This window comes from Nelumbo nucifera, chromosome 1, assembly GCF_055504915.1.
Source record: "Nelumbo nucifera cultivar China Antique chromosome 1, China Antique-T2T, whole genome shotgun sequence".
Lineage (NCBI taxonomy): Eukaryota > Viridiplantae > Streptophyta > Magnoliopsida > Proteales > Nelumbonaceae > Nelumbo > Nelumbo nucifera.
This window is the reverse complement of record NC_142649.1, coordinates 35925063-35947491: the sequence shown is the minus strand read 5'-3', so window position 1 is coordinate 35947491 and position 22429 is coordinate 35925063. Positions and strand designations below refer to the sequence as shown.

General features: G+C 40.3%; 1 protein-coding gene across 1 annotated transcript; it reads right to left on the bottom strand.

Annotated features, from left to right (window-relative positions):
• Positions 1-2583: 2583 nt before the first annotated feature.
• LOC104608278 (seed imbibition 1) lies at positions 2584-8132 on the bottom strand. The gene is made up of 14 exons (XM_010274214.3): positions 8055-8132; positions 7649-7868; positions 7271-7518; positions 7071-7161; positions 6028-6076; positions 5670-5761; positions 5484-5591; positions 5261-5395; positions 4311-4721; positions 4054-4195; positions 3864-3931; positions 3648-3782; positions 3323-3540; positions 2584-3133 (listed from the first exon to the last, which is right to left on the bottom strand). Exons 2-14 carry the CDS (start codon positions 7837-7839, stop codon positions 2757-2759), a joined length of 2265 nt encoding a protein of 754 aa, XP_010272516.1. The 5' UTR covers positions 7840-7868; positions 8055-8132; the 3' UTR covers positions 2584-2756.
• Between the last annotated feature and the right edge of the window lie 14297 nt (positions 8133-22429).

The window sequence follows — 22429 nt, the reverse complement described above, 5'->3', positions numbered from 1 at the left end:
ATAAATGTTAGAATTAATTATTAAAATTTATGTATTAATAAATATTAAGATAAATTATATTGATTATTTTAAAATAATGTATATCAATATACATTTTAGTTTTCTTTTGTTTTTTCACATTTTAGTTATTCCATCATTTGTCAATAGTTACTAAGTTTGTCCTGATATCTTGAATTTTATATAGACCATTAAATTACAGTTTTTTTTTTTTACTTTTAAATAACTTATTTACAATCATGTAAAACTTGTAACTATCATTATTAATATATTTTTTAGGATTTATTTGAATTTTTTAACATATTTATGCATATCTTGATTTTTCATCCGTATCCACACGTATCCAAAGCGTATCCCGATATGTCTCTTAAAATTATCTTTCCGATACACCTTACATTTCCGATACTTCAAACCTTAACTGTCACATGACAACTCATGTGATTTGGGTCAAAACTGGGCATGGTTCTGGGTATAGAGCACCTATCATCTTAAGAGGATAATGCTTTTCTCTTAAAAGAGTTCAGATCCAAATTATGTTTGGATAATCTCCTAATCAGATTAGGAGAGTGCTCCATATAAGGGGGTTAAGAGAAAGAAGGCAAATAGAACTTGTTTTTTTTCACTCTCTTACTCTCTCTTCTCTCTTCTCCCAGAAACCCTATCATGACCAAAACTTTTCAAGAATTGATTTTGATCAATTTTTCTTCTAGTTTTTGAAAGAAAAACGTTGAAGAATATCAAATTCACTCATCCCACAAGATCCAATCCAGTTGGATAGTAGTTGGATAGTAGATTTACTGAAATTAGAGTTGTTGAATCAATTTCTCCTATACACTACACCATTTTCAGTTGGACGGTTTTGGGACTAATATTGGGCGTGAACTACCACATTGAGATATGCAATTTGTGATATCTGTATCAACTATAATCTCCCTTCTCTTAGGTTTCAAATCTGGTTTGGATCAGTGCAAGATCAATCCTAAAAATTCAATTTTCAAATTTACTAGGAAATTAGTTCCTAAAAAGGTTAAAAAAATTTTAAAATTTCACCCAGCCATATAACATGATTTGATCATCCATATGATGGATTCTTAAGGCCCTGTTTGATGATCAAGTACTTGTTAAAAGTACTTATTTTAACAACCCTTAAGGTTGTTTGGTAATCCACTTTTCAAATCACTTATTATATTTTTAAATACTTATTGGAGTGGGGATGTTTAATAAGCTACTTTTCCCATTAGTGTTTATATTAACACAAATGACAATTTTACCCTCCACTTAGATCTCTCCCTCTCCCTATCATTTTCTTCACCGGATCTATTAAAATCACGGGAACTTAGATTGGACAATAGAAAGACTTCCAATTAACAACCTTCATGGCTTCCAAACTTTGTTTCTTAAATGTTTTCAAATCTCTCTCACAACGTTCTGAAACGGTTTCAACATTTCCTATATTTCCTATAGTTCACCATTTTAACTTAATTCGGGATAGACCCATAAGGGGAGAAATAAGAAGCAATGCATCACAGGATCCCTTCCTCGGTAAACTCGATGGTGAATATGGAAAAGATGAAAAACAGAGAGAGAGAGGAGTCAAAGAATGAAGCGAATAAAGGGGAGTTAGAGAATGAAGCTCATAATTTCAAGTAGGAATCAAATAGTAAAATAGAGAGAGAGGAGTGGGTGAATACCTAAAGGATTTCCATTACAGTACCGCTTGGGAGACGATTGGAAGGAGATGAGGCACCATCGCAATGAGGGAGAAGCCCTTTCTTGGCAACCCTTTCTGTTTGCTAGCGCGTGTTTACCTGAAACCACACGCTCAAATGTAATACATTTGGGGAAAAACATACATACGTCCCCAAAGGAACACAACAGTGAGAAAGGGAAAGGTGAGAGGAAGAAATAGAAATTACGGTTTGGAGAGGATATATGATTATCTGAGCAATGATGCCTCCTCCGTCTCCAGCCAATCCGTTCAATACGACGTTCGACATGCCCTCCCTGTTTCTCTTACCACAATTACATCCCGCGACAAGGGAGCTTGCAAATTCCACAAACCTTTTGTTTTTCTTTATTTTCTATAAAATCGAACACGGCAATGTGAAGAGCATGGTAACATCGCCGGTGGACCTGCAATCAAATGTCGCCCGTGGACCTGCAACTAAATGCCGCCGCTGCCTTGTTGTAGGGTTCCGAATGGAAGAAGATGATAAACTCGAGTGGAGGTAGTTTTGCCATTAAATAAAAACAGAGACGCATGAAACAAATTAAGGAGAGAAGTTAGGTTGTTATAGAAAGTGAGAGACATGAGTTAGGGGAGAGAGAGGAACGAAGAAAATAGGTGTTGAAGTGGCAAATTGAGAATAGTGGGAGGGGGAGAGGAGAGAGTCAAGGAGAATGCAGGATAAAGGTAATGGAGCAAGGAGAAACAAGGTAACGTGGACCAATTTGCTATATAGATGGAGAGAGAGAGAGAGCCTTTTCTTTTTTTTTTTTTTTTGCTTTTTATTTTTTGCGGTTCATGGGACTACACAAGAGGGGTAGCCCATCCCCTATACTCATGAATAGGTGCAAACATACACCTTTACTAAAACAAGGAAAGACAATCCACATAGATTGCTCATACCATTCATTTCCATGCACTACAAAACATATTGCAAACTCATGTCCATTTAAGCAACTCTTGAGGTTAAGCAAGAGATATTGGACTAAAATTGGATACATCGACTCCCCTAAAAACCGGATGATAGAACCATTTAGAGCTCTATGGTTACGTGCCACTGATATAGCTCTTCGTTTGGGATTCTCAGGACAATGCCTACCAAACCGGAGCCTCCATCATATGTAAACTCTACTTCCTCTGTATCAGCAGTTATCCTCCTAGGCTGAACAGATGAATAGCAACAAAATATGCCACATCCTCGTACTTTCATATCAATTGTTGAGCTTCTCTCAGATTCATATCTCAAATCCTTGATGGCTCCTCCAGTGTTAAACATCTGGATTAGTCCAATAGGAGCAAAAAGTCGTCTGTTGGAGAGTTCCTTAACAGGGACCACTGTAAGGACTTCATATTCACGGGATTTTAAAGTAACTGGCAAAGAAGAATTTTTTGGAAGATAAATAACCTCTCCTGCAATGGCACAAGAACAGAATTAATATAGAACCAAATATAAATGTTACATGTTTCTACAACTTGAAGTCTTTGACCAGCTTCTAATTTATAGAAGTTGACTTATTATCAAAATTTTTAGCAATCCTATATATTAAAGAGCATAATATGACAGAGATGCAATATGTAAGTTTAGCAAGCAGTTCATACCACCCAAATGAGAATAAATGACAGCATCTCCATTCCATCCATCTTCAGCAATTTTTGGTAGGTACTCAACATCATTTGAATGGATAACCCCAGTGATTGTCCCAGGTTGTTCATCATGGATTAGATTCTTCTTTCCAACCATACACCATCCTGCTCCTTGGCAGTTGAAAACTCCCATAACTCCAGAGAAATCGTTCAGATTCCATATCTTAAGGAGGCTGTATGGCAGCAATGGTGAGTTAATCAGAATCATTCAGATTCCATATGTAAGCTGTGGATGAATACATGTGCATGTGTCTATCTGTGTAAGTAAGACACTTCCTACCTCCTTCCATCTCTGGCAGGGTCTGAAAACAAGCAATCCCTTGTAGGTCTTCCTGGAAGTTTGGCCCGCAGTATGGATCCATCAGGAAGTACAAGCTTCTTTAATAAGTTGAAGTCATGATGTCCAGGTTTGTCACTGCATGAAATGGGTACCAACATGAAAAACTATTCCTTCACATTGTCAACAACCAGAACACAGACCTATGAAGTTACAAACCTGACATAAATAGCACATCCTCCAACTGCACGAGCTGCTCCATGGTATTCAGCCATGGGATGGAGGCTCTGATCAGAACATGATTCTCAAAGTTTATTATCCAACAACACTTGTTAAAAACAAGTTACTATTCAGCAACTTATGCCATTGAAAGTCTATATGATCATAAAATGGTAACTTTTAAGCTTACATGGAACATATCCCAATCAGGTTGCATGAATTCCCCAAGGAAAATGCTGTTGTAGGCAACAGAAGCAATATGAATCGTATGTGATGCTGGATCTCTTGGCCAGAAATCATCTGATGCTCTTATCACAGCTGTGCGCTTTGAGCTATATAAAAAACACATTACCATATCAAAATTCTAGATGTACATTCTACATTTTTTCCTGGATATTAAAATTAGATGATGAAAACACTGAAAACAAATATGAGAGCTGCAAGTACCTGTATAAACCATCTGTATTGTGACTCATACAAGATATAATTCCATTGTCCTGGAAGTTTCTAGCAATTGAAGCCTCTAATGCTTGATGGTACTTCCTAGCAAGTTTCACTCTCCCTCCATGGCCAGCTCCTAGAGTCTCAAGTATGTTCTGAACATCTACTTTGACTCCATCAATGCCAGCTGATGCAAGATACGAGTGTAGTTCACTGTAGAAGTTGAAAACTTTCTCAGGGTTCACAAGACCTAGGCCATTAAGAGCAATGCTGTTCAGAGCTTGACATGGCTCATTGGACTGAACCCCAGGAGATGAAATGGGGTATGACATCTTCGATTCATAGTGTTCCATTTCTGCAACACCAGGCTTAACACCACCCCAATACCCAGTTATCGCATGCCACACATAAACATATCTGGACGGAAAGATTGGAAGGAAGATGAACAGATGAACATGTGGTCAGAAAATTTTCTCTATAAAATAACACATTGATTAAAGAAACAGTAGGATAGGATAATTAAATGAAGTACAATCTGCTTTTGATGAAAAGTAACTTAGATACAATCCCTCCTTCCTCAAATAAACAAACAAGTACATAAATAATATATAAAGCTGATATTTTCCCTTAGCTTCACATCAAAATGACCACTGTCACAAAAATTTTAGTCCATCTCTTCTCTCCCAAATCTACTCATCTTTCTTTTTTCTTGCACGCGCAAATGCATATGTCACTCAACTAATATACAAATGAAAAAGGACCATTACCCAATGTTAGTCTCAGCAATCTGGGGTCTTGGGAGGATTAGACCAGGTACAGTCCTAAACTTTGGCATTTTTTTCTGCACAAAGTGGCTGCCCTTAGACTCAATTACCATTAAACCAACCAATGGCCCCTAAGGCCCTAACTAATACACAAATACGAAACAAGAAAAATACTAAATAAGGTAAGCTTACTTTAAAGCATGCTTATCTTTGATTTCAGTAACAATGTGAGCAATTCCCATTGCCGGGTCTTTTTCTCTGTGGCCCTCCTTGCCATTTTTCTGAAATTTGTGATTTTCTTTGATATGGGTTAACCTGTTAGCAAAACTGAAAGCAAAAAGATGATACCAAGATGAAGCTAGCATGTAAAACTACAAATGGCAAAAAAAATCTGGATGCTGAGATAGCTGCTCACTTTGCTGCATCTTGAACACCTGATGCGATCCCAGTGGCATCCATACCAACTGTTTGCCATCCATCATCAATTATGACAAACTTTGGGGGAGTTCCACCTTTCTCCAGGCTGCAAAAAGATAGGGATATATCACTCCACTTTACCAGGAAAAAAATATTTATCAGATACAGCCAAGTCGAGTTTTACCTTTTTAAGCCTTGTCTCACTCCTTCTGCAGTCACATCCGTATAGAACGCGTCCCATGTACACCAGCCAAACCAGTTAAGTATATCTGGCATCTAAAATAGAAAATATATATACATAACTGATTCTCCAAATTTCTACCAAAAAAAAACTGCTACACCAATTCAACTACTCAACTAAGCCTTATCCCTACTATATGGGATCGGCTATGTAAATCCTGTTCCACCAGTTCCTCTTAAGTTGAAATAGTCATTAGCCTCATTGGCTTTGTTTTCAAATACAGGTTAATAGTTCAAGCCTTGTGAAGAACAACTTTTAACCAAAAAGGACATAGGTTGAAGTAGTGAGATAAAAGAAATACCTTCTTCTTTTCACGATGAGAAAATGTTTGTAAGTGTTTCTCCACAGTTCTGTAGAAGTTTAAGATATGATAAGTCCACGATCTAAATCATGTTTACATGAACTGATGAACAAGCCCCCCCCCGTTTGTCCTAAGTCTTAAAATTCTCAGCTATGTAACAAGGAAAAAGGAAAATGAAGAAACTCTATCAACAGCCAGATCTATAGCTGTTCCTCAAGATAAAATGTTGTAAAAATATAATAAAAAAGGCAGAATGGAACTTATCAGTCAATACTTTCCAAACCCAAAGTGCAGTGATGTTGCAAAACCCGGTATTGAGAAACTAAGAAATGCAGTATGAGAATGGGTTGAATCGTGCCACTTGGTCTCTCCTTAAAACCGCATTTGCCCCCTATGGTGCAGTTAGGTAAATGCAAATCAGTCTCAAAGATAAAACAACCCACAGGTTTCTGGTAGACATGCATTCGTTTACCAAACCTCTACGAACCACTAAAGATAATGCTCAAAGAAGACGAAGACAGAGGGCTGTGTGATTGTATGTTCTATGGCTGGATCGATCAACACTATTTATAGAATGCTCTCATTCACCCGAATGTGTCCTTTCTTAGATCCTTTAAATAGTGCACTTATTAGAGGAAACACATAGAGGCAAAAACGAAGAGACAAATACGAGAAAGGAGACGTTTAAAATTAAATTTGGTGTGGCACACGTGTGTGGAAATCACTCCAAACCACTCACATGCATGTAAATATTGTTTATGCCTTCCTCCTGTTGTCCCTACTCCTATCTGTTTGATAAGCAATGTGACGACGAGAAGTTTTTAAGACGATTGTAAGAGAAAAAAAGTAAAACTAATAAAGACAAACCAAAAGGAAAAGGGAGGGAGATCAGATTCTTGTAATTTGAATCTTCCCTCCAACATAAAATCATGACATTAGGCAAGATGAAGTGACAAGATAAAAAATAAAATTTCAGGGTATGAAATGGTCCAAGGGATAAATAAGCTTTTTTTGTGGAAAACAAAGGGGATAAGCTTTCTTACTTCACAGTATTCGTTATGGCATCAAATGGATCTAATCCAGCTCCTACGAAAACCAAACGACTCCCCTCAAATCCATCAACAGCAGGATCCCCTGCATGCACCGGTGTTTCTCTTAAAACCAGAAAGAAAAAACATATAATACCTTCGTGATATTTGAACCAACGATGTCAAAATCCATCCAAAATGTTACTCCGCCATACCACTTTCCAAACAGATCTCCAACTCGTCATTTGCATTGCCTTGAAGAACAGCTCTGAAGGCTCCCTCTAGAATAGGTAAGAAAACGATATAAGCCGCTGATTGGTCTACACCTTCACCGAAGTAAGACCCGTCGTGTCCTTCGACAATCAGAAACTGTGTCTCAAATGGGATATCCTTGGCCGAAGAACCCATCCTCTGTGTCATCCACCATAGCTTGAAGCGGAAGAGACACATGAAACGCAATCCCCTATAAATTAAGAACGAAAAGAAAAAAGGGTTATACTAGCATTGTCTTATGAACAGAGAAATACATGAACCAGAAGGGGCAAATCAAATAAACAATAGAACAATTTACTTAGAAAAATTGGAAAACATACTCAAGCTTGCCGACAGGAAAGACGCGACGACTTCCACTATGATCAGAGGTGACACCGATAAAAGCTCCATTGATCAATGCCTCACCACTAGCGGGAGTGATGACGATGTTCTCATGAACATCAGACAGAATGCAGTTACCCAGAACCATCAACTTGCCATCAGCAACGGAAATTCCAGCTCCAACAGTCATTTTGTAAAGCGAAACAGAGCTAGTGATACCTACCACCGAGTACTGAGAATTATAATTCGCAGACTAAAAAGCGTAAGATTTTTCTTGTAACTCAAGTGAAGCAAGGAAAAAGGAATAAGAAACTCCGAAGATCTTAGGAAAACCCCATGCACTGCAAAAGATACAAATAAAAATGAACAAAAACAATCACTCGTTGACAAGAACAATGACAATACAGAAGAGAATGGGGGAAAGATGGAAAACCCCCGGACGACCGGACCAGTGCCGCAGGCGGAGATGCTTTTGGTTTTGGAGGAGGGAATATGCATATGCATATATGTATATATAAGGGAAAACTTTATTAGTTCCCACAACTTTAAACTCTCGGGCAATTAGTTCCCACAAATTTAAAATGGACCATTCAGACTCAAACTTTCAAAATGTCTCTCCCTAATAAAGTTATTTATATAACATCACATGATGACATGTGAAATTTATGCAATTTAAAACTTTTAAAATATTAAAATTATCTTTTAAAAAATATTGTTCATTATCTTTTACCTTAAGATCAAAACAGAGCTTAATGTTTTCTATTGAGTAGTTTGGTTCGTCAGTGTCATGGTGACGTAAGCAGACCACTTTACCATGATAATTCATCATTTTAAGCAACTAAAAACAAGTAAACATGCAAGGTTGTTGGTACTTCCCACATATATTTCTCAGTTCATGAAAGTTGTGTAGAACTCTTAAAAGGCGGTAAAACTGGTTTCATTGTTTTCCTTTCCCATTTAGTTTCAGTAAATTATATTTCAAGGATAAATAGGAGTTGAAATGGTGGTATCTATTTATCTGATTGTTGACGAACAGGTCTTACACTTGCAGTATTCTTTTTTTTTTTATTTATTAAAAAAGCTAGCCAATCTTCGGTGATCCTTGCAACAGTTGGTGTGAGTATCGAGAAACGGTTCACTTAGGTTGAAATGGAGTCATCACCTATCAGATTAGGAAGTGGAGGTGAATGGATTTTCAGAGTCGCATCAAAACTCATTTTTATTAAATAGTGACTCCAAAGCCAGAGGCACTAGCTAATCAATCGAGGTAAAACTCGGATAGGAGAGGGTAGAGGTTAGGCACTCCTCTCCCGGATCCAATAGGTGAGACCCACATGACATCACAAACAAGCGTAAACACAGACATAATTATTTAAACAAACTAACAATAAAGAGAGTAAACCCCGATAACATGCCAACGCAAAAGAAAAACCTCCCTATTTTTATTTTTATTATTATGTTTTTTATCTATTTTTTTTATTTGAGTATTATTTTTTATTTGTTACTATTACTTTTTTTTTGAAATCCTATTTGTGTTTATGCACCAACTATTCGATTAAAATACCCTTTCCCTGCAATTCTCCCCACTTATTGGCATATTCTAACTGCTAAACTAGCCCCTCTAACGCATGGGTTGAACTTGAACCCATTACCATAAAGATTTTTTTTGCTATATTTTGTATTCTTTTTGGGTACATTACAAAGACCCCCTAGGGGTGATCATTTCATCCTGGCCCGGCCTGGACCACACAAGCCCATTCCGGAAACTTTGGGCTTGGGCCTGGGTTTTGTGTTTAGGCCCGGCCTAGGCCCAAGCCCATATCAGGCCCGCAAATTTTAGGGTTGGGCTTGGGCTTAATACTTCAAACCCAGCCCTCATATATTTAAATTTACACATTTTGTGTATAATACATATGTATACATCTTATTTTACATTATATTATATATTTTATATATAAATATTATAACATGACATGTATAATTTATATTTTATGTAATATTCCATATTATATAGTATATAAAATAAAAGTTTATATGCATGTTATGTCATTTAATATAAAATGTTATAGATATATAATGCTTTATATATGAAAGATATTAGCCCAAAATCAGGCCCAACCCGGCCTGGGCCCGTGTAGACCTGGGCTAAGGCTTATGTTACAAGCTCGGAACCCCAGGCCGGGCCAGGCCCGGGCCTAACCTTTAGCCCTTATCATAAGTGCAAAGCCCGGTCTGGCCTGGCTGATCACCCCTACCCCCTGTACTATAGGGTCTGTGACAAAGACCCCCTGTATTATGACCGTAAGACAAAAACCACATTCCGTTAGCCTTGTGTTGAAGCCTGCCGTTACAGTATTTTTCAATCCCTGTATTACCGTTGTAATAACTACTAGCGAGGGGCGCCCGTGCTAAACACGGGCAATTACCAAGATTACGATTAAAATCATGTACTGAGAAAGATTATTTATAGAGTTAATAAATATCACTTAATGTAATGAAATGGAAGTAATTAATTAATTAATTTAACTAAATGTAAGTTTTTAAATAATTATTATTGATTAATGCTAGTAAAACTATTAAAAGTTTAAACTGTAAAAGTAGAACAAAATAAACTAAAACTAAAATCCAATATAAAATTATTTTTTGTAAATAAAAGAAACATTTAAAAAATAAAAGTGAAAAATTCCCATAAACATCATTACATCAACCAACTTTATTATAGAAGAAATCGTATCATGTTCCGGGTCATACATGGGTAGGATATCTAAGTACAACCAGTTTGAACAAATCTTAATGGAAAAATAAAAATTATTTAAAATAACCTCTAAACTAAAATGCAACTTAAAAGCCATCCATCTCGGTCACGTTGAGGTCCAAAAGAATGATGTGAAATGAAGTTCCAGAGAGCCCAAGTCTAAGGCATTTAAACCCAGAGGAAACAACAGTAACTTGACAACCGAGCTTTTCTCAAGGAGCTTTCGTTTCACAGCCCCATTGATGTCATCATAATCAACTAATATAACTTGAAGGCCTCTGAATTCTGAAGGTAGCTGCTCTGATGATCCACCTGGTTTAAAGATGCCTCCTCCTATAGATGGTTGGAGTTGAAACTTAAGGTCTCGTGCTTTGTGCAAAATCCTTATTGTTTGGAATTACCCAAATGTTCCCTTTCATCATCTGCATATTGGTTTCAAAATCAAGATAGTAAATTGTGAAATATAAGATGCAAAATTAATCACCAAGGCATACAAGTTGTTCACTGATGTACATATCCATCACTTACATATACTTCATTAGAGTTATCAATAGAAGCATGAACCAAGCCCAAGCAGATAACCAAATATGAGCCACACATTAGAGTTATCAATGCAAGCAAATACATCCCATAAGAATGAAGATAATTTGGCAATACATATAAAAAAATAACAATTTGGCAAACCTTATTGGCCAATTGCCATCAGTAGACATGGCTTTTCGATTGAATATTAAGATAAAAGATTTTATGGCTTGGTATATCCTGTTCAAGGTCGTAATAATTTTAAAAATAAAATATTCAATTTTTTATCAATGAAAATAAAATGTTTAATTGCAATGTCACATGAAAATTTCCTTCAGAATATTCCCAACCATATGCAATATCACCTGAAAAATTCTTCTCTCATCTCCTATTACCTGATCAGGCACTGAGTTCTCAACCTCCATGGTGAAAGAGAAACCTTTACAAGCACATAGACACTTGGCAAGACAAGCTGCTTCCTTGTTCATTTATCAGGGTTGAGAGTACAATGCTGCTCACTGCTCAGATTCTCATGCCGTATTACAGACAGCAGTCCCAAGATAAATATTTTCTCCCTAACCTGTTGCAGTGCCTGGTTCTGCTCTGCTAGTTTGTCTCTCATGAGCTGAGACTCTTCCAGAACTGCAGCATGGGATAGAGCAACAGCCACCTGATCAGCAACCATCTCCACTATCTCCAATTCATGGCAAGTCCAAACTCTACCACCAGTGTTTGGAAGAACCAAAAACAGTATTGCATAACATCGTGGGATTAATTCTGGTGTCCCTCCTTTTGAAGTTTGCTACCCACAACATGGGCATCCAAATTGCCGCCACAGCACCAGGCTCACCAAATCCACCACTGCTTGCAATACCAAGAGCCGAGTCTGGCCTCAGGATCTTCACTCCCTTGCTCTCCTTAATTTTCTTTACATCCGGATCATTTATTGGGATTGCAGGGCAAGAGTGAATCAACGAACTCCTTCCGAAGTCCGCTGCCACTGCAACAGCTACTGCCACTGTTGTTCATAATGTAACGGCGGATTTTAACAAAAGTCTTAGCAGAAGGGGTCTTTGTCTCACGGACATAGAACAAGGGGGATCTTTGTCGCAAAACAAAGTAGAGGGAAAAAAATAAAAACAGAGCATGCAATTCAGAAATAAAAAAATAAAAACAAAGGTTAACACCGTGTGAGAAATAAAATATGGGTTTCTATGGGCCCTTTGTAGAAGTTGGTTCGACGACTATCTCATCACCAACTTCAACCGCCTTTTCAGATCCTATCCATCTTATGTCAAAAATATACAAAAGAAAAAAAAAAAAGAGAAGAATAGAAACAGGAAACGAGGAAGAGGAACTTAGAAGGAAAATAACAATGGGAAATGTTAAGAGGATGATTGCATAGTTAACCTAGTCAGATTTTGGCTTGTATTAGCTCTTGGTGACAATGATCAAGATGTGTACTAGACTCGTCTAGTGCGATTTAGGTATACACATAAACAATGAAGTAGAAGAGGTCCGAGTTTATCATGATTTCAATACATCTTTCTTCCGATGGGAATAGTGACTGCAGTTGGAAGTTTGATGAGAGAGGACGATCCCCTTAGCTGCAAATCTCCTTCAAAAGGGAAAGAGATGATGAAGTAGCCATATTTCCGCTACCATTAACGTTTCTTGTTAACCAGAAATGAGGACTGAGAAGAGAGCTTTCATTGATTGTTTACAAAAAACCTTGAATGATGGAAAGGAGAAGAGAGCTAATGCGGGAAGAAAATGGAACCGAGCAATGGTTGAGATTCACACTGGAGTAGTGTGAAAATGCTGAGAGAGTATCGCCGTTGGGAGTTTTGTGTTTTTGGAGAAGATGATGAATAGGGATGGTCGTAGGTACGAGAAGGAGTAGAAGAAAAGGGAAGAAAAGAGAGAGAGGGTAGGTTTGTCGCCGCCTCTATTGTTCAGTGACAAAGAGAGAAAACTAAGCTAATTGACTAAGTGTATCTTACTTAACTATAGCTAATTGACTAAGTGTATCCTTACTGTTTAAAAATTGACTAACACTATTTTTATTGTTTTTCACGATTAACTAATTCTCCCCTGTCGTTAACATCCATTAATGCTCTCATACAATCTACGCACATGTGACCCCACGTGACCTATAAATTTTTTTCGCCCTCACTCTTTCCATTCTCGGACACCCCCTCCGCCTCTCGTCTCTCTCCCCTTCTTTCTCCATTCGGTTTCAATTAATAAAAATGTAGGAAAAAGCAGTTTTCTTCTCCACGAAGCTGCGAACAGAGGGGGGGTCTTATTCTTCTCGATGGAACAAACACAGCGGAGACCCATCACCATTACCGACGAGCGATCACCCCCATTTCTCTCTCTCTCTCACTCCTTCGTAGTATTCTTTCCATACTCTGTTATCTCCAACTGAAACAAGGTGATGAACCAGCTCATCACCGATCTCTCCCTCCTTTTCTTCTTCTTCCCCTCTCTTCTCCTTCTCTCATTTTTCTTCCTTCGTCTTTTATTTCTCTCTTTCTCCATTCTCTTCCCTTTTGATTGAACGAATCAGAGGAGGTAAAAACCAGTCACCGTCAGCATCTCTGCCCTATTTTCCCTTCCTCTCTTTCCTCCCCTACTCTTCTTCCTTTTGCTTTCCCTCTTTCTTTCTCTTTCTCCTCCCTCATTTCTTCTCATTTGGCCTCCTCTTCTCCTTCTACCATTTCTCTGCTCTTTTGTCTCCTCTCTCCTCTCTCCTCTCCTTCTCTTTCTTTCTCTCTCTCTCTCCACCTTTGTCTCCTCTCACCGTCGGTTTCATCTCTTTTCTATATGTGCAGCCCGCTGCAGATAGACTTAATTTGAATCACTGTAACTAGGGTTCGAATGAAGAAGCTAGACGGAAAGGATTGGAGAAGGATCTCAATCAAATGGATGACTAGGAAACACCGTGCCAAGAAACCTTCATGATTTGTTTCCACCTCTTCAAGTTTGGGGCTTACACAAGCCTGCTCATGTTTTTCATGTTATGCATTCTTTGGGTCATCAACAAAGAGTAGAAAACTATAAATGCTTTTTCTCTCAGATCTACTTGATGTTCCCTGTAAAAGATGATCCACCTTGACATATAAGACACCTCTTTAACGACATAAGTCACAAAAAGAATGGATTTGAGAGTCGCCCCTAGCCCTAAACCACTAAAGCTTAACCATGAATTATCGAATGTTCTACTTAATTCTCCATTGACGAATTGCTATGGATGATTGAGAATGGGGGGAGAGAGAGAACGAAAGGGACAAAGAGAGGAAGAGAGGGAGGGAGAGAAGTACGCCGCTGCTACTGCGGTGATGAAACATGGGCAAGAGGGTGATAGGTCTCAGTCAAAGCTAGAGAGAGATAGAGTATTAGGACGAGAATAGACCACAAGAGGTTTATTAACTTTCAACTGCCCCATCCATGTGGTGGGGTGGTGTTTAAATACATAAAATTCTTAACTTCCTACCACTGAAATAGCCTTAAAGTAAGGGATTAGCCTTCTAACTATATGGCCTATCCCTATGCCTTCTCATGCTAACAACTTAACAGAAATAACAAATAACTTATTTGACTCAATCTTGCTTAAGACCAGCTAACAACATGCTTAAGACTAGCTAACAATCGACAACTAACTACTTGACCGATTCTTGTGGCTTGACCGAATCCTTCTCTACTGGGCCGTTGCATGGGCCATGCATGATGGGCTGGCTTTGCATGGGCCATGCATGCGCATTATTAGTCCACGTACCTTGGGTTACGCGTGGGTACCCTGTTCGATCTTCTCGGGCCATCATTGCCCCCATCCTAAAGATGGACCTTGTCCTCAAGGTCCAGATTGAGATACTTCTTGCGCAACTCTTGGGAATTCTCCCAAGTGGCATCTTCGCTAGGAAGGTTCTTCCACTGGACGAGACTTTCCTCCACGAAAGTGGATCCTTTCTTCACCCAGCGGTTATCCAGAATGGCTACTGGTTTGGTGATGAGTTCTCCCTCCTCGTTTATGGGTGGTAAGTCGGTGTTAGTGGCAGTGGTGTCGCCCACTTGTTTTTTGAGTAGGGAGACATGGAAAACTGGATGGATGCACGAGTCCTCGGGAAGTTGCAGTTTATAGGCTACCTTGCCTATTCGTTCCTCTACTAGGTACGACCCATAATAGTGACTAGACAGTTTGTGATAGGCCCGCCTATGAACCGTCTGCTGTCAGTATGAGTGGAGCTTGAGAAAGACCAGATCGCCCACTTGGAACTCGACATCTCTTCTTTTAGCGTTAGCCATTTGGGTCATGCGGTTAATGGCCGCATGTAAGTTTACTTTGAGTTGCTGCAAAATGGCATCGCGAGAGAGCATGGCTTGATCTACTTCTACTGAGGATGTTCCACCTTGGTAATTTGGAATACAAGGTGGAGGTCTTCCATATAGTGCTTGAAAGGGGGTCACTCCGATAGAGGAATGATAGGTGGTGTTATACCAAAATTCGGCCCATGGCAGGAAGGAGCTCCACTTCTAAGGTTGCTGAAAAACAAAGCAACGAAGATACTGCTCTAGACAACGGTTGACCACTTCTGGCTGTCCATCAGTCTGGGGGTGATAAGCGGAGCTCATCTGCAATTTGGTACCAGACATCTTAAAGAACTCCCTCCAAAAGTGGCTGATGAAGATAGGGTCTCTGTCACTAACTATCATCTTGGGCATACCGTGCAACTTCACAATGCCTTCTACTACAAACTTTTCAGCTACTATCTTCGCCGTATAGGGGTGCGACAAGGTCAGGAAATGAGCTGATTTAGTGAGACGGTCTACTACCACAAAAATAGTGGTTTTGCCTTTGGAGGGTGATAGTCCTTCTATGAAGTCCATGGTAATGTCGTCCCATACTTGGCAGGGGACAGGTAATGGCTGTAAAAGTCCTGCCGGTGATAGAGTGTCTACCTTATTTTTTTGGCAAATGGTGCAAGAAGCTACATATTGTTGAATATCTTTGTACATGTTGGGCCAATAGAATTGTTGTGCCATACGCTTGTATGTGTGTAGTACCCCAGAATGTCCACCATAGGGGGAGTCATGGAACTCCTGTAAGAGTATAGGAACGAGGTGGGACTAAGGAGGGATCATGACGCGGTTTTTGTAACATACCAGTCCATTTTTCCGTGTGTAGGGAGCTCCAGGATTCTCCGTTGCCAGCTTGCTGATGCAGATCATGTAGGGGTGTGTGCTGGCCTCTTTCTTGATGGTGTCCCATAGAGATGTTTGAGGCATATAGAGAGTATTAAGGCTGGGACTGCCCAAGACTCTCGAAAGTGCATCTGTAGCAGAGTTTTCTCGTCCAGGCTTGTAGATGATTCCATAGTCGTACCTGAGCAATTTGGATACCCATTTCTGTTGTTCTGGTGTTCCAATGTGCTGCTCTAATAGATACTTGAGGCTGCACTGATCGGTCTGGACATAAAACTTGCGGCCCAACAGGTAAGGTCGCCATGTCCGTATTGCCTGAACAATGGCAAGCATTTCTTTGGCATATGTGGACTAGCTTTGCTTGTTGACGCCTAGAGCTCGGCTCATGAATGCAATGGGTCGTCCCTATTGCATCAATACTGCTCCAATACCTGCGTCGGAAGCATCTGACTCAATGGTGAAGGTCTCCTCAAAATTAGGCATTGCCAGTGTGGGAGTTGTGGTCATTGCCTTTTTTAAGGCTATAAATGCTTCTTGGGCTTCGGTGGTCCATCTAAATTCACCCTTCTTGAGAAGATTGGTAAGGGGTCGAGTTATAATCCCATAGTTGCGAACGAACTTCCTGTAATACCCTGTAAGGCCTAAGAAGCCACGCAAGCTAGTAATATGAGTGGGTTGAGGCCACTTAAGCATAGCCTCAATTTTCCCTTGGTCTACCTTGACCCTGTGGGAAGTGACAATGTGTCCCAGATACTCCACCTCTAGCTGGCCGGATATGCATTTACTAAATTTGATAAAAAATTGGTGATGCCTTAAAACCTCAAAAGCTGTTCGAACATGTTCAAGATGCATGTTCCAGTCGGGACTATAGATAAGAATATCATCAAAGAAAACTAGCACAAATTTACGGAGATAGGGTCGGAAGACAGAATTCATAATAGCCTGAAATGTGGAAGGTGCATTACACAGGCCAAAAGGCATAACCAAATACTCATAGTGACCATTGTGTGTGCGAAATGCCATTTTATGAATGTCCAATGGGTGGATCCGTACCTGGTGATATCCGGATCGTAAATCAAGTTTGGTAAAAAAGGAGGTTCCATATAGTTCATCTAGCATATCGTCAACAGTTGGGATAGGAAATCTATCCTTAATGGTCACGGCGTTGAGTGCCCGATAATCGGTAGAAAAACGCCAAGTCCCATCCTGTTTCTTAACTAGCAAGACATGGGAAGAAAATGGACTTGTGCTAGATCGGATGAGCCCCAACCGTAACATATCTTGTACTTGTTTTTCGATCTCATCTTTTTGGAAATATGCATACCTGTACGGCCGAACATTGACGGGTTCCGTTCCTCCTTTGAGAGTGATGTGGTGGTCTATCTCTCTTCATGGTGGCAGTTGTGTCGGTTCTTGGTAGAGATCACTGAATTCCGCCAGCAGTTGCTACATATCCGGGTGTAGTTGTGGAGACACCTCTTCTACGACTGCTTGGAGACAGACGGCAAGTAGCGAATGTTCCTGTTTGATCCCCTTCGTAATTTGTTTGAAGGAGGCAAGCTGAATTGTTTGGTGGTCGATCCCCTTCAACAGCCGGTGTTGGTTGGCCCAAGAAAACTCCATCGTCACATGCTTCCAATCACACACCACAGTTCCCAACTGCTCTAGCCAATGGATTCCTAGCACCATATCCAACCCATCTAGTGGTAAAGAATAAAGTGTCAAGGTGAATGGAATACCTTGTAGTAGGACATGCACGTTCTCAAATCTTCCTCGGCACTTAAGGGGTTCGCCATTGGCTACTTTGACGTTGAACGGCTCGGTAGGTACTACCGGCAGGTGCAACAGTTCGGCTATCTTATTGTTGATGAAGTTATGGGTGGATCCACTGTCGATGAGAACAATCAGTTCGTGTGATCCTACCTTGGCCATGACACGCATGGTTCTAGCTGCCGACCAACCCGTGAGAGCATGTAGAGATATTTCAGGCTCCTTGCGCAATTCGGTGAAGGTTGGTTCGGCATCCTCTGGTTCGTCGTCGCTGCAGTTCCCGACGAGCAGTAATAGTTGCGGTCTCTTGCATTTATGCCCGGGCCCAAACCTCTCGTCACAGTTGAAACATAGACCTTGAGCACGCCTTCGCTGCATCTCTGTCCAAGAAAGACGTTTCAATGATGGGGTTGACTTTGTCTTTGTCGGGAAAGAGTTGCCGGCAGTCCTGGTGGTTGTACGCAGAGTCCTCTCCTGACGACGCAGTTGTTCATCCTTCATTCTAGCCAGGCTGATAGCCTCCTTCAAGGATTTCGGTTTAAACATTCGAATCCCGTCGGCTATGTCAGTTTTGAACCCTTCCATGAACGTACCGACCAACGCCTTCTAGGTCCATCCATGCATCCTATTGCCCAGTCGTTCGAACTCTTTTTGATAGTCACGTAGAGACCCGATTTTCCGTATTTTGGATAACGACTCATCGAAGTCTTTGCAGTCGGTTGGGCCGAAACGGGCCCAGAGTTCTACAAAAATCTTCCACGTTACCTCCTTTCCGTCTTCGAGATAGGTCCGGCGAAGCCATTGCCACCATTGGTTTGCTTCTCCTTCTAGATGGAAGGAAGCTAGTGACACCTTCTGTGGATCCTCGGTGTGTTGGTATTTGAAGAACTGGTCAACACGGGTGAACCATTCGGTTGGGTCATCACCTGCATACTTGGGAAACTCAAGCTTGGCTAACTTTGAGGAAAACATGGGTCGTCCTCCTTTTGTATTGTCACGGGATTGTCCATAGGAGGACTATCCACTACGTTCATTAGCGTGGCTCGCAGATGGTTCCTGCCACATCAACAAGACTTCAAACATCTTACTAATAGCTGCTTCAAGCTGTTGTAACTTGTCATTAACACCTAACTCGAGCCTTCTCAAACTTGCTTGGAGTCCTCCAAGCCCAACTTCCAAACTCTCAATTCTTTCTTTGTTGGTTGCCATGGAGCTTAGCTCTGATACCAATGATAGGTCCCAGTCAAAGCTAGAGAGAGATAGAGTATTCTACTTGGGGCGAGAATAGGCCACAAGAGGATTATTAACTTTTAATTGCCCCATCCATGTGGTGGGGTGGTGTTTAAATACATAAACTTCTTAACTTCGTACCACTGAAATAGCCTTAAAGTAAGGGATTAGCCTTCTAACTATATGGCCTATCCCTATGCCTTCTCATGCTAACAACTTAACAGAAATAACAAATAACTTATTTGACTCAATCTTGCTTAAGACCAGCTAACAACATGCTTAAGACTAGCTAACAATCAACAACTAACTGCTTGACCGATTCTTGTGGCTTGACCGAATCCTTCTTTACTGGGTACTGCTCTACTGGGCCGTTGCATGGGCCATGCATGATGGGCTGGCTTTGCATGGGCCATGCATGCGCATTATCAGTCCACGTACCTTGGGTTACGCATGGGTACCCTGTTCGATCTTCTCGGCCCATCAGAGGGAGAGAGAGAGAACGAACGAATGGGGGAAGAGAAAGAGAGAGAGTTTTGTAGAGAAGTTCGGATTCATGGCTTCATCCTTGATTTCTTCAGCGATTTCGACGACGAAATCACCGCCGCCGTTGCATATCAGGAGTTCGCCAGAAAACTAGCCCAATTGAGATAACCCTCCTATACAGATTTTAAAAAATAGAATGGTAAAATAGTCTTTTTATCTTGTTAGTAATGGAATATTAAGAGATACTACGGTGAAGGAAGTATTAGTCAATTGTCAGAAACAGTAGGGGTAGTGTTAGTTAATTTTCAAATAGTAAGGGTATACTTAGTCAATTAGCTAAACCATAAAGGGTAGTTTAAGAAATTTACCCTTAATTGGGGCTATTTTTGTAATTTTGAAATTTTGGTTCAATGATGGGGGCTTTGGGTCAATGATCAGAGGGTTGAGATTGGCTCAGGACATAGAGAGGGGTTTTGCATGTGTGGGCCAATGAAATTGGTCGAAACAGAATCTTTTCAGATGGATGGGTAAACGGGGGTATTTTTGACTAAAATTTGGCAATGTGAGGTTTTTGAAAATTCTGAGTTGATTGACAGGGTTAGATTGAGCCAAATGAGCCCAGAAACAGAATCTATGTGCGATGGTGAGCTAAACAAAGGTGCTTTGGGTTGGAATTTTACAGGTGGGTATTTGGAGATGTCCAGAATCTGATGGTGATGTTTGATTAGTCTTGTAGGGTTAAGATCGTAGGAATTTAGGTTAATGAGATGATCCAAAAGGAATCTTTGTTTGATCGATGAACAAATTGGGGAATCTGGGGTTGAAACTTTATGGGCATGTGTTTTGGTGTATCCAAAGTTTAATGGTATGGTTTGATCAATTTGGATGTGTTAAAATCAAGGGAATATGGGTTTTGAACGTTTAGGCTAACTAGGGGCATTGAAATAGAATCTTCGCTTGATGAAGGGGTAAATGGAGGAATCTTGAGATGACATTTTATGGGTAGGTATTTTTAGAGGTCTTGAGTCTGATGGTGGTGTTTGATCTGAGGGTAAAAGTGTAGACGGGGGTTGATCGGGGCCATCAGATTTGTATCGGGCAAATTTAAGGACAGATTTGAAGGCTTTTGGAATGAAAGTTGGGTTCTTTGGGTTTTTGGTCATTTCGTAGAGGTGCCCCTCTTTGTTGTGAGGTATGAAGCTATGAAACAACAAAAACCAAAAAGAAGCACACAAAGATTTTTGCAAAGGGAAGGCTTGGAAAAGGAACAAGTCGAGGAAAGAGGATTGAGGTGAAGGAGAAAATTTTTCGTGCATCATCATTCCATTTTGTACATGTCATTTTATTTTTAGCAAAGTGACTCCTCCTAGGTATCAAGTAGACTTGTTCATGGGCCGGGTAGCCTAATAGCCCGGCCCGGCCCTTGGACGGGTTTGTTCAGGCTTTTTAGCCTGCAGGCTTGACCTCAGGCCTAAAAGTTCAGCTCGATCATTTTTTGGGCTAGGCTCGGTATTTGTCAAAAAAGCTCAGCCCAAGCCCGACCCGGCTTGATTTTTTATATAATATAAAATATATAATTATTTTTATATTTTCTAAGCCCTAAGTTCCTAACCAACTAACTCTTTCCCTTTTTTCATCAATACTTTCTCAGTTTTCACTCTTAGTCTCAGTCTTTCTATAGCTTAACGAACCAACTGGTACCACCAACGAACAAACAATCTCTGGCAAGCCGGCGTCGAGCATATGCTAGCAGCGGTAGGTAGAAACCATTTTTTTTTGCTTTACCTTCTCTGGCGAACTCAAGCACCAGTGCCACCAACGAACTAGCGAAAGTCTCGTTGTTTTTATCATTCTCCGACGGTGACGAACTAGGCTAGCAGTGGTAGCTGGTGACAGCGAGTAACCAGATCCCCTCTCTTTCTCTCTCTCTCTCGGGCTATGGGCTCAGGCCCAAGTTGTAAGCCTGTTGGTTGGGCCGAGCTCGGGCTTGGGCCGACAAAAATTTTGTTAATGAAGGTTCTAGTATCAAGAACCTTCGAAATCAGAGTACATTTGCCGTAAAAGAAAGAAAGGAAATAGAAATCATCGATAAAGAGAAACTTATCATGTGAAAACAAATACTTTTGCCAAGGTGACCCCTCCTAGTGAAGGAATGAGAGATCCATCATATGGATGGCCGAACCCTGTAGGAAGGTTGGGCAAAATTTCAAAAATTTCCTCTCCCCTCATCTGGGAATCACATTCCCTGTTTTATAAAATATGCATTTTCAAGGATCAATCTTGAACCATGAACCAAACCAGATCTGAAACCAGAAGCAGGAGAGGGATATACCTGATACGAAGAAATAATATCTTCCATTGGAGGTGTTCATGCCCAAGGAAGGAACCAAAAACTGCTCCCATTGAAGATGGCGCAGTATAGGATGGAGCAGAATCAGCAATGTTCGTCCAACGAACCGAACCCTTCACAAGAGTTCGTTGGAGGCTATGAGCACAACTTTAGATCAGCCTTTCCCCAAAGGCTGATATCAAGATTCAATCTTGATCGTTCCTGCTAGAAAGAGGAGATCGAACTGACAGTTATGGTAGTGGCAGGAAGGAGGCGGAAAGGAGAAATCAACGTAGTCTTACTGGAAGCTATTTTCTCTTTTCTGAGTTTGAGAATGTGATCTTCTAATAGCTGCCGCCCCCTCCTCCTTTTATAACCTTAAAGGGATCAGCTCCTAATCCCATTAGAAGTTGCTGATCCAAATCATATTTGGATCTGAATTCCCTTTAAGAGATAAGGATAGACCCTTATCTTATCTGCAGATTA